The sequence below is a fragment of the Mus pahari genome, chromosome 6 (assembly GCF_900095145.1).
Source record: "Mus pahari chromosome 6, PAHARI_EIJ_v1.1, whole genome shotgun sequence".
Classification (NCBI taxonomy): Eukaryota; Metazoa; Chordata; class Mammalia; order Rodentia; family Muridae; genus Mus; species Mus pahari.
The window spans coordinates 54050713-54063739 of NC_034595.1; the positions used below are offsets into that span (position 1 = coordinate 54050713).

The 13027-nt window shown below is 40.6% G+C and overlaps 1 protein-coding gene across 13 annotated transcripts in view; it reads left to right on the forward strand.

Annotated features, from left to right (window-relative positions):
- Mier1 (MIER1 transcriptional regulator) overlaps positions 1 to 6663 on the forward strand; it is a 51339-nt gene extending 44676 nt beyond the window's left edge. For all 13 annotated transcript variants that reach the window (XM_021199669.1, XM_021199668.1, XM_021199670.1 and 10 more), the window contains 2 exons: positions 718 to 857; positions 3338 to 6663. In XM_021199669.1, the coding sequence (XP_021055328.1) occupies positions 718 to 857; positions 3338 to 3666 (469 nt within the window). In that variant the 3' untranslated portion in view covers positions 3667 to 6663. The remainder of the gene's footprint in view (positions 1 to 717; positions 858 to 3337) is intronic.
- Positions 6664 to 13027: the final 6364 nt, after the last annotated feature.

Consider the following 13027-nt stretch of genomic DNA (forward strand, 5'->3'; position numbering starts at 1 on the left):
GATTGGCTGGCTTGCCTAGTAAGCCACAAAGATCCAGCGTGTGTGCCACCCAGTCTTGGGGGTAACAAGTGTATGACCCTGTTTCAGTTGGACTGTACAGAAGTGGCAACCAGCCCACAGCCATAGTCTGTCACGTTCATGTTCAGTATAATAACCTTGTGTGTAGATAGGACACATGGGTTTATCTGCATTTTATTTTTAAAAAATCACTACCTTCAGACAGAATTTTTCACCCCAGCACAGTGTGATCCTCAACTAATGGGATTGTAGTAAAGTTATAAATCGGCCCAGGACTAGGCCCATTGCAGTGAGATCACGCTGATCTGTGTAGTAGTGGCTAGGCAGGGATGTTTGGGTCCAGTTGCACTGGGGATCTGAAAACCCAGTCTGCTTCTGTTCAGAAATCACTTTGTACTCCCAGTGCCCTCATTCGTACCTCTGTACTTACACACATTTGAGCCCTTTTCTGCACATCTTAAAGTCTTGAAACTTGCTGTGGACTTGACATTTTCCCTAGCTTCGAACCTTCATACATAGCACTGTAAATGTGTAGTTGAAAGTAAGTGTTAGATCCGGGTACAGTCGTGAGACATCGACTTGAAAGTAAGTGGCAGTCAGGATGGATTAGTTAACAGGGGTGTGCAAACTTAACTTCAACTAGTTTTAAGGTTCAGCATTTTCTTTAAGGAAATAATTGTTATATTATTTAACTTGAAGGGATTACATGGATCGTCTTTTGGATGAAAGTGAAAGTGCTGCTTCTAGCCGAGCACCATCCCCCCCTCCCACGGCCTCAAATAGCAGTAACAGCCAGTCAGAGAAAGAAGATGGTGCTGTCAGCAGTAGTAATCAGAACGGTAAGCCGCTTGGAGATGCACCTAGTTCTTCACTTAAAGGACGCTTTGACTGGCTCAAAGAATGCACTGTAAACTAACTAATAAGAAATAGCACACACCCGATGACACCATGGAGTCATTGGAAAGAGTTCTTAGTGGCGTCTCAAATTGAAATGTATGAACCAAGCTACACAGGGAAATTCCCATTAAGTAGCATCTCTCCTCTGATCCCAGCTGAGTGGGATAATGCCTAGGCTTGAGCCCTCTGTTTTAACTCTTAAGATAGATTCATGCATTTTTCATCAGAAACGTGTTTCTTTCTCCATTAGTTTGAGAAATTGTAACATGCGCTTTAATCTAATGACAAAGTGTAGGTAATAAGTAATTTTTGAATGTTTGACTTTGCATAGTAACCTGAACAGTGAACAGATCTAAAGCAGCTATCAGCCTGGGCGTGGTGTTCTGCAGAAACATTTATTCTCTTTCTCACATGCACATATGTCACACATCACACACTCACTCACATCACACACATATCCACACCACAAACCAAGACAGTGTTCTTCAGAGTATGTGAAGGACCATCTATAAGAGCTGTTCTCAGAATTGTTTTGATTTCTACTTTAATTGTCCCAAGTAAGAATATTATTGAACAGAAAATAGCAAGCCTAACTGTGCAGCATCTTCATAAGGAGAAACTGGAGTTAAGAACTGAAACAGGGGAGAGCTATGGAGAAGGTGGAAGAGAAACTGCCAAAGCTTTGACCCCCAAGCTCTCACTGTGGTGGCATATTTATTACATAGTGCATTTCATGGTCCTTTTCTGTACTTCTCTACGAACAAACCAGACAGGAGATCTCTCTGAGGATAGCCTGGTCTACATAGTGAGCTCCAGGCTGGCCAGAGCTACACATGAAACTCTATCACAATTCCTCCCAAAAATTCCCCTCCCAAGAAAAAGAACAAGCTGGACACACAGACTGTGGGTCTCAGTGGCCATGCAGGTCAGAGGCCGCTTGTTAGCCCGATGTTCAGCTGTCAGCTGTGCCTTAACAATGTCTGTGCCTTAACAATGTAAGATGTAACAATGTAAAATGCAGTGCGGCTGGAACTCAGAACTGAGGTAGATGCTCAGGGAGTTCAGATTCTTAACACCAAGGAAATCCTTTCCTCTTTCAGCTGTTCGACAGAGAAAACACTGTTAGAGCAAGATAATTTTCATAAATGACTGAAAAAATGCTCTTTAGCTCAAAAGAGATCAGGTAAATATAATCCAAATTTTCAGGTTTTTCAAAGAAAGTGTAGAACTTCATAGCTTAATTTTTTTTTTTTATATACTCATTTTTTTTTAGCTTTTTTTTTTCCTTTTCAGTTAATGCACCAAAATAGTATTACAGTTCTTTGTCCTTAATCAGTTTAATGTAGTTTTTTAGACTAGCTAGCACAGAATTATTTCTTTAGTGTTACATGTGCATTCAAGATTTGGATACATATTAAGCTGAGAATAATTGAGTATTTTCTTTGACCAAAATATAATCTTTGAGACTCATCCTTTTTGTTGAATATTTGTCACATAATTTAGATTTAATTATTTTGGGCTGGAGAGATGGCTCAGTGATTAACAGCACTAATTGCTCTTCCAGAGGTCCTTAGTTCAATTCCCCAGAAAGTACATGGTAGCTTACAACCTAATAGTGGGATCTGACATTCTCTTCTGTCATGCAGACATATATGCAAATAGAGTGCTCATATGAATGAATGGTTTGATTATCTCTAGTGCCATAGTCAGCTCTAATATGATCTTTCTGCTACTTTATTTAATCAGAATAATTTTACTTTTTTTTTACCTATTGTAGATGGTTAGGTTCTTGCTGCATACGATCCAGAATGGCTTCAGCCTCAGATCCCACCTCCTGTAGGAACAATGTCAGTATATTCTTACATAGTAGTATTTGTGTGTATGGGTGCTATATATGTGTGTATGTATGTAGTGTGTGTGTGTGTGTGTGTGTGTGTGTGACCTGAGAAGGCTGGGAGAAGGTGTTAGATCTCCTGAGATTAGAATTATAGGTAGTTATGAGCCACCATGTGGGATTAGAGTTGCATACAGGTGCTTGTAAGCCTCCATATGGATTCTGGAAACTGAACTCAGGTCTTCCTCTAGGAACGTTAAGTGTTCTTAGCCACTGAGCCATTGCTCCAGTCTCTTAGTACGCTTTTAATATATGCCTGGGTAAAATCCATTGTTTTAGTTGATCTTCACATCAACTGTGTAACATGTACTTGCTTTGGGTCTCCTGGTGTGTAAGGAAGCTGCAGTGTAGCCAATAGAGACCTTGCTATGCCTGCTGGTTAGCTATGGTTCATACCACGAGTGAGTGCACTCAAATTTGATGCTTTCCTTGTTCCTTGTTGGAAATGTATATTGTAGCAGATATTTCAGAATAGTTGACAAGTTTAGCTTTTTGTATTAAGTTTGATTTATCTCTCTCCGAATGTAGGTGTGTCATCTAATGGACCAGGAGAAATACTAAACAAAGAAGAAGTAAAAGTTGAAGGGTTACATGTTAATGGACCAACAGGTGGAAATAAGAAACCACTTCTTACAGATATGGACACTAATGGCTATGAAGCAAATAACCTGACCACTGACCCAAAACTTGCCCATATGACTGCAAGAAGTGAAAATGATTTTGACGAAAAAAATGAGAGACCTGCCAAAAGGCGGCGGATAAACAGCAGTGGGAAAGAAAGTCCGGGCTCGTCTGAGTTTTTCCAGGAAGCAGTCTCACATGGGAAGTTTGAGGAACATGAAAACACAAATGACTAACCCTTAGGCCTATTTCACTTTCTTTGCAGTAAAGTCTGGTTTGACTACAATTTTCAGGGTTGGGGGGTGACCTTTAGAAAGCTGATTTCCTTGAAGCAGTTGGATAACTCTTGAAATTTGAATTAAGTTCTAACTTTTAAGAAATGGGATTCATAATTCTACCATTTACAAGTTATTTTACTTCCAATTTTTGAAGCCCTCTTTAAGGATATAAAAACATTGGTAAATTTGAATGTCCCAAAGACTTAACTGCACCTTCTCCTTTGAAAACCAAATCATATATTTGATGAAAAGGTAATCTTTCCTTATTCTTTATGAGGAAGAAAAAAAAGTTCGTGTTTCTGCTCAACACCAATTTTTGTATTATCTAGAAATGTCTTTACAACAGACATTTTTCTCTCCATACAAATTGAACGTCGTTACCAAGGAAACCCTCATGAATCCTGAAGGTTATGCTAGCATGATTTTTATATGTAGAAGTTTAAAAATAAACCAAGTCAGGTTTGTATTTGTAAAATTGTTGACATCAATGATGTCTTTCCATATTCTTATCTGGGCTTAAGAAATACATTCTGTATTTTTCCAGATTCTTTGTAGCCTTTGAAAGATTTTTACAGTACATATGTCTTGACTGAGCTGTCCTTTCTTAATACAAAAAGCTTGTATAATTTTCTTAACTTGTACAGTTGGTAAACTTTTATGAGAGGAACTGATATTCTGAGTCTGTCAGCTTTCATTTTATTTTGCTAAGATTTTTCTAATGAATTTTTAAGTGTGTGTGTAGTTAACCAAGTCATGTTTCTTATCCAGGTGGTAAAAGCATTCATAAAGAATTATGAACATGTGTTATTTTCAAACTTCTACTGACAAATAATTTGGGACTTCTAAATTTCAGCATGATACTCAGATTATAAGCTTGTTTTGCTATAATTTTATAAATTAATTTTGAAACAAAACAAAAACTTACTGTCAGCTTAAGTGCATAGATGTATCGTGCTGAATAGAATCCTGTTCAGTTGCGCTCATGTGCCCTATAAGATTTCTCATCGTTTCCATTAAGTCAACAGAAAGGGAAGGCCAGGTGATGTTGCAATATTGCCATATCCAAGGAGTAACTGTTGACAGCAATATTCATTTTTATGAGAAAATAATGGTTTTAAGAATTTTCAGATTTTTCCAGTTGTAATCTAGTTTGTCAGATTTGATACTGTTTTTCCAAAATGAAACACATACAAAATAATCATTGTTCTGTGTGGTTTTAAAAAGGGCTATCTGCACTAGCCTTGTATGGATGGGTGCCGTTTTTCTTTTTAGTGCAAAATTCTTCTTTAAAAATGTAGTTTTTTACAGCTGATAGACCTATCTCCAGACTGTTTTTTAGCGAATGATTATTAACTATCTTTTCTCACACAGGCACATCCCCAAATGCTGCTCTCAGTTTGATCTCAGCCATCAGTTCAAGAGCCAATGCTTTCAAATACAGATCTGTGCTCCTTTTGCAGGCTCAGTTGTCTGATGCAGGTTGGGTAAAGGTTTGCACTGAGAACCTAGGCCTCTCCCTCAGAGTATTCTTATATTTGTCCAGACTGCTTCCCTTGAGAAGTAGGAACAACCTTTTCTTTCCCTCAATCAGTATTGGAAGCCACTTTGACAATACATCATATAATATGCATTTACTGTCTTTGCAGAAATATTCCAGTAAGTCAGTTTCAGATGGAAGTGCTAAGAAGCATGAGAGGGGTTTGTTTGTTTGTTTGTTTTATTGAAAAACATTAATTTATCCAGAATGGCAGTAGGTCAAGTAGCTTTAGCAGATGGATGGTCATGGCCTCTGTCCCCCTGCCCACCCCTACCCATTTCTGTTACCTTTCTTTTTTCCTTTTTTTAAAAACAAAACAAAACAAAAACAAAACAGAGTCTCACTGTGTCGCCCAGGCTGGCCTGGAACTTAACAATCCTCCTACCTCAGCCCTCTAACGCTGAGATTGGAGGTGTCCCCACCACACCCAGCAGCAATCTATTTTCTAAAGCAGGCTTGTTAAATGAGTTCAAACCGTTCTAGCTCTTTGTCACAGATGGTCTCTAGGATTGTTTTTTAAAAAACAGAGATGCTTTTTAATCATTACACTATTGGAGGTATCAGCCCACCTTTTAAAGGCTACATCTGCTGGGCAAGTTCCTAGAGTTCTTTAAACTGTTGTTACAGGAACGTTTTAAGGAATTTCTCAGGCATGTTGGCAAATGTGCCAGGTGTGTACGTGTTGGTAAATCTTACTTTTCTTTTTAAAGTATGCATAATGAAACATTCCTCTAGTACATGATGCTCAGCTTTCCTAACTAGATTTTTCTGTATTTGTAGAGGTATTTCACCCTTTGTTCAAAAATGCAGCCTTTGAAACTTAAGTCATTGCACTTTTAAACAATTTGGCAATATCATGAGTAATTTGCTTAAGATTTAGTATATTTCATAACTGTTGAGCACTTAAGTAATTGAGACGAGAAAAGACGCCTTCATGAGTAGGGATGTAGCTCAGTTGCTTGACTGTTTGCCCAACATGCGTATGAAGCCTGGGTTCCATGCCCAGTACCACATAAACTGGGTGTGGTGGCACATGCCTGTCATCCTAAGTATTTGGGAGTTGGAGGCAGGAGAATCAGAAGTTCAAGGCCATCCTTAACTACACAGTGCGTCTGAGGCCAGCCTGAGATGCTGTCGCAAACAGAAATGTCTCTGTTGGTAGTTACTTAGTCCTAGCCAGGCACAGGCATTTTCATTTGAAACACAATGTTTATGATGTATTCTCAGTAAGGTTCAGAATCTGTAACTCAGTTCAACACAGATCTGTTGAGCTTTAAAATGTATTTGAAGTAGGCATTCAAAATTATGAATTAGATGTTTTTAAATTTCTGCATAATAATTTGCACTGTAAAATATGTCCTTTCTCCCATTTCCTTCTGCCATTCTGATATGCTCATTAAAATATTTTTGTAAACATACTCGTGTGGTGTCTAGTTATTTCGCTGTTTTAATTTCAGTGTTTAAATTCTGTGCTGCTTGGAACACACAGTGAAGGTTGTACTATCCCTGTGCCTCCACGCCCATGAACAGTGCAATCAACAGTTTTTCTGTGATTCTTGGTTTTAGTTGCCTGACATTGGATTGTTTTCTGTCTGTCTTTTTTAATAGACGGGGGGGGGGGGGGCGTTTTTGTTTTGTTGGTTTGGTCTCTTACGTAGCTCTGAATGAACTAGAGCGCACTACATAGACCAGGCTGGCCACAAACTCAAGAGATACATCTTCCTCTGCCTCCCAAATGCTGGGATTGTACACCTAGACATGTAGCCCAAACTGGCTTTGAGCTTCTGTTTCAAGTGATAGAATTAAAAGTATATACCACCATACCTGGGAAATGGGTATATCTTTTTTCTTATCTCCCCAGAGAAGCTTTACTCTGAGGATCTCCATTACCCGCTTTCTCTGAACTATGTAATTAAAAATTATTACTTTTCTTTTTTAGTGAGGTTCATACCACTTATTTTGCAAAATAAAACTTGTCACAACATTTATTGTTCTGTTGGTAGGTAACCCATAGTGGTACTTGGATACCTGAGTGTTGGTTCACTCTCCTAAGCAACAGTTGCAGTGTGTCTGACTGACAGTCACCAGTATCAGCCATTCAGACTTTCCGGAACGTCACCCAGCACATTGGAAGAATGATTTTTCAGATTTTAATCTTGATTTTTTTTCTTTATGCCTCGTAATTCTGGTTACTTGGAATTTTTAGAACTCATACAGGATCACCCACCCAAGTTAACCTGTTGAGGTCATGTATTATCCAAATTGATGGTCTTCCTGTGCTAGGACATGAAAAGTGACATATTTAAAGATGTATTTAAATTTTTGTTCTGATTAAGAAGTAATTTGAACAGATTCAATGGCTAAATAGCCATATCTGTAGTCCTAGCACCTGGGAGGTAGAAGCCAGGGGGTCAGATCACAGTTGAAGGTCTCTGCCGCCTACACAGCAACTTTACAACCTGCTTGGGCTAAAAGGGACACTCTCTTTGTATTTGTTTTCTTGGGAGGTGGGGGGGGTGGTTATCTTCAAGGCAGTTTCTCTGTAAGCTTGGCGGTCCTCGGACTCACTCTGTAGACCAAGCTGGCCTCTAATTCATAGAGATCTGTCTGTCTCTGCATCCTTCTCGAGTGCTGGCATAAGTTGTCTATATATACACACTATATGTACACATTATCTGGTGCAGAACACTGAAGCTGTGTAAACTAGAGCCATATTCTAATTTTTCTCAATCTAAACTGATGGTGAAGATTTCCTCATTTTGCTGGGCAGTGGTGGCGCACGCCTTTAAACCCAGCACTTGGGAGGCACAGGCAGACGGATTTCTGAGTGTGAGGCCAGCCTGCCAGCCTGGTCTACAGAGTGAGTCCAGGACAGCCAGGGCTACACAGAAAAACCTTGAATTGAAGAACAAAGAAGAGAGAGAGGAGAGGAGAGAGAAGGAAAGAAGGAAAGAGAAAGAAAAAAAGAAAGAAAGAAAAAGAAAGAAAGAAAGAAAAAAAAGAAAAAGATGGCTGTTGGCATTTTAGAAAAAGACTAAATGTGCTTGGGTGATATGCAGAACCCCTAAGCTAGCTCCAAGTACAATAAAGAATGGTGTGTACAGGAACTGATGTCACAAGGCTGTAAGCACACATGCCATCATAAAGGAATTCTCTTGTCCCTAGAGAACACCAGATAAGGACAGGTTTATAATCTTACCTAAAATCCTCCAGCCAGCATTTCTGACAGGAAGAAGATACTTTTTTTTTCAAAATACTGAGATCACATTTGTAAAAACAGAACCCATAGACAAAACATTTAGGTCCACATTAAAGTACTCCCGCAGATTAACAAATTTCAGGGTAGATTTTGTTTCCAAATGAGTTTGGCAACTCAAAAAAAAAAAAAAAAAGGAAAAATTCTCGGAGCACAGTGGATTTCAGATTTAAAGATTTGTAGTTAACTCTAAATTTTTACTGACACCTGAAACTGTCCTTATTTTCTAAACCAAACGAAAGCACCTAGCAGGTGTGCTTTGACTCTGTTCTATGGTGGTAGCAGGCAGGCTGCCAAAACAATAAGTGCTGGTCAAGAAGAGTCTGCTGCAGTCCAGATGTGACCTAGAGCCTTATATGCTGCCCTGTCTTTTATAGAGGGGAAAACCATGTAAAAATAGGACCTTGTACAGGTCTCTGCAGCCATATATCAAGCAGCTTAAGGCTATTGGCATTTTAAAAAATGAATATGTTTGGGCTATATGATTCATATGCCTGTGAGAGTATCCGATCCCCTGGAACTGGAGTTACAGACTTGTCATGTGGGTGCTGGGAATTGAACCTGGGTCCTCTGGAAGAGCAAATAGTGCTGTTAAACTACCAAGCCATCTCTCCAGCCCCTAGCTTCATAACTTTTAAAGCAGCCTTCATCATCATCTGTTAGATCATCCTTTCTTCCGTCTGCGCCTTCACCCCGGCTTCACCTCATTCGTTCTCATGTGTACAATGGCTTTCTCAGTTTGTCCTCTGAAGTCCTGTCTGGCCCTCCAGAGCACCACGCTCCTACTAGCTGCAGTGCAATCTGCCTGGGGTACCATGGCCAGCTTAGTCACTCTGGTGGCCATCAGGCCATGTCAGGCTGGCAGTTGGCTTTTCCTTTTCAATGGGTTTTAGCAGGTGACCACAGTCCTATCACCAGGTTACAATTGTACTGACTGCATCTACCACTACCTCTCACCGACTCTGGGATTTGTCACCTGAGATCTGCAGCTGATGCAAATACTGCAGCTGGTGTTGTCTTTCCAAAACATACACAAAAAAATTTTTTTAAAAAAACTTAAAAATTGATCCCTATCAAGGTTTATTGTGCACCTATAGTGTGCCCAGCATGGGCTGGGAACTAAAAAGACCAAAATATCAATGCCTTCAAAAAGCTTAAGTATGATTGAAGACAGGATGTGTGTACCCTTTATGTGTGATGAAACAGTATCAAGAGCCTCATATGTCCTCAATGCTTCCTTTTCATCTGAGCTACACACACACAAAGTCAATATAAAATCCTTCAATGAAGTTTTTTCTTATCCAAAATGACCGAAAATAGTCTTCACAAGACATGCAGAACCATGCTCACAGCAACATGAACTAAAGCCACTCATGTGTCCATCAATGAGCTGTGCTATGTACACACCAGAGCAGCACAGGCTTTCACAGAAGGCATGATGTGTAGTCCAGAGAGGAACCCTGAGGACATGCTACATGAATTACACCAGTCCCCAAAAGACATACCGCACAATCCCACTTGTAGTCAAACCCATAGAAACAAAGAACGGCAACTTGCATCAGGGACAGGAGGAAGGGGAAATGGAGGCTTCTGTCCAATGCCTATAGCATCAGTTTAGTGATGGAAGGCCAGTGCACAGCAAGGTGGACATACTCTGTGCTGTATACTTGGTAACTTCTTTAAAAATAGGTTAATGTGCTCCACTCTCTGACATGCTTTCTTGTACTCCTGTCTCCGTTGAGTACCAAAGTGGCTCTCCTGCTGAGCACCTACTATTGGGGGTTATTACCCAGTACAGCTACTTAGCCCGAGAATGCTCATTGAGCAAGTCAAACATCCGGAAGAGAAGCACTTCTCTCCTCGAGGCTCATCATGGACACATCAAAGACACAGCCTATGTAGTCGCAGCTTCGATGGCAGGTTTGCAAAACACTAATACTGAGTGGTGTCCCCACAACTGGACTGCAGGCACTGAATGTCACCTTCTTAAGTGAACAGATCCCTATCTCTCAATGCTCAAAACACAGGAGGAAGGAATTTTAACACACATTTTCCAGAAAAAGTATTTATTTGACATCATTAAAAAAATAGTTAGGCACATCATTTTCCATGTTTATGTCACCTGATTTTACCTTAATGCTCAGTACCTCTTAAAAACACTAAGTAAATTGATATATAGAGTCTATATTGAAAAGACGTTGTAGGCAAAGGTTGCTCGTCACCATGAGAAAGGAAACATCTGTGAACAAAATAATCTCTAAAAACATTTCTGTGAGAAGATAAAATCTAACCAGTAGATTTCTTTTTTAAAAATATATTCAAAGTAAAAGTTAAAAAACAAAACACTAGAGAGTCTCCTCATCCTATAGGTGAACTGTGAACAGCAGGAGCAGAAGGCAGGCCTAGAAAAGGGATGGTGACAAAGGCTGAATCCAGTGTTTCGCTCTGAGCTGAGAGGGCAAGGCCTGGGAGCTACCTCAGGGTGACAGCTGAGTCTTCACTGAGCTACCATACTGAAATGCAACTGACTCCCACTGAGACAGAAAACAGATTTCCCTTTTTCATATTTGCTACCATAATATGAAAATAATTCTCGTTTTTAAAAGCAGAATAACAGTGGCTATAATTATACAGAGACTATTTTTGTTTTGTATTTTCAAAAAGATAAGGGACAGAAACCGTTGCCTAAGCTTCTGAAGGCAAGAAGCAGTTTCATGAGTCTTGGAAAACATGTTGCCCTATGCTGCTGGCATTGAAGGAAGAATGACAGACCTGTGTCTGCTGAACGCCATATGCACTGGGTGCCGGATTCAGTGGGCACCATGTGCACTGGGCACTGACTCATTCTCAGTATTTTTTCCCCAGAGAAGGAAAATCCCATTCTAGCCTGTTTGTGGGAGAAAGCAGCATGGCATAGACATGGGAAGAAAGAGCATCACTGTCAGAGAAGGACTCGGGGAGACAGTTCTAAGGGCTATGTGGCTCATCTGAGCTACAAGAAAATATGAGGACCATGGCCTCTGAACGGAAGCCTTGTTCTTTTGGGGAGGGCTAAAATCAGTGCAGGCAGGTCTTACAAATTGCTGACTTTTTTTTCTTTTCTTTTCTTTTCTTTTCTTTTCTTTTCTTTTCTTTTCTTTTCTTTTTTCTTTTCTTTTCTTCTTGACTTCTTTCATTTGTGTCCTTTCAACTAAGGTCCGACACTGGCTGAAGACTACACTTGAGAGTTCCAGGCTCTGCCCCCTGTATCTGTCCATGTGGTTAGTTAACAATGTGCTGATCATACATCTTCACTCACTAAGAGCCCCCAGTAAGGAAAGCAAAGGCCAGACCTAAAGCCCTCAGTGGCCCTGTGACCCACTAACACTCCATGGAGAGCCTGCCTCAGCATGACTGACCAAAACCTCCCACATATTTCTGATACAAGATTATAGAAAGCTTGCAAATGTCTTTCTTACAAAATGTATATGCAAGATGGAGCATACAGATGAAAAATTTCAAATGGGGGGGGGAATCAAAACTCTCCTATTCCCCACTGAGACACAAAAATACAAGCTTGAGGCCTGCAGTCAGCTAACCACCAAGGGAGCAGAAGCAAGCCCCTTCCACAGCAATCAAAGCCAGCGATGCCTCGGAGCCATGCCACCCAGCTCTGGCAATCACTCCTCCCTAAGGCAGTTCAGTCAATGTCCACTCACACAGGCTCTCTCAGAATGAGGAAAAAAGATATATCCATTCTGAGATGCTCATCAGGTAGATGTATCTGTAGGTGAGAGCTGACCTCACATCACTTCAGGGAGAGGGACTTAGATCCTTCCAAGAAAAGATCAAGTCCCAATAATGGAAAGACGCCCACCTAGCTCTTCTCTCACACCAATCAGTTCAGAACTGTAGGCCCTTGTGTGGAATTGAGGAACTATAAACAGGGATACAAAGAGTAGCAACTACATCCACATGATGAAAGCATGGGGACGGGGTGGTAGTTGCCTTGATTGTCCCTTTAAGAGAATGGTCAGGCTGAGCCACTGCTATGCTGGTGTACAAAATATAAATGTTCAGTCTTTTGTGGGCTCTGGACTCACGGCTGTGGAGTAGGCAGGGCAGGGTCTTCTAATCTGATAGACCTGCCGTTCCAAAGAACTGAAGTAACCGGTGCACAGTCCCAGAGTTTTCCAGTTGGACAGAGAACTAAGTTTTCCATCTTACATTCAGTCTAGAGCAGGACCATTACCAATGGATCTCTGCATTCCAGCACTCAGCACAGTGCCTTCAAGGGACTTTCAATGCACTACAGCTGAATGAGTGAGTAAATGACTGGCTTCTTCCACCCCTTGCTTGTCTCCAACTGGAAAGAGGAACCAGACATTCCAAGGCACACTCTGCTCACCTCACAGTCTAGGAAGGCATAACACTTCCCAGGGCTTGAGTGCCAAAGCTGCCACCGTTGGCAAGTGTGATTCTATGAGGACAGTGCAATCAAAAAGGTGGGGGAAGGAAATGGAAGGAAGAACAACAAAGAAGTGGAG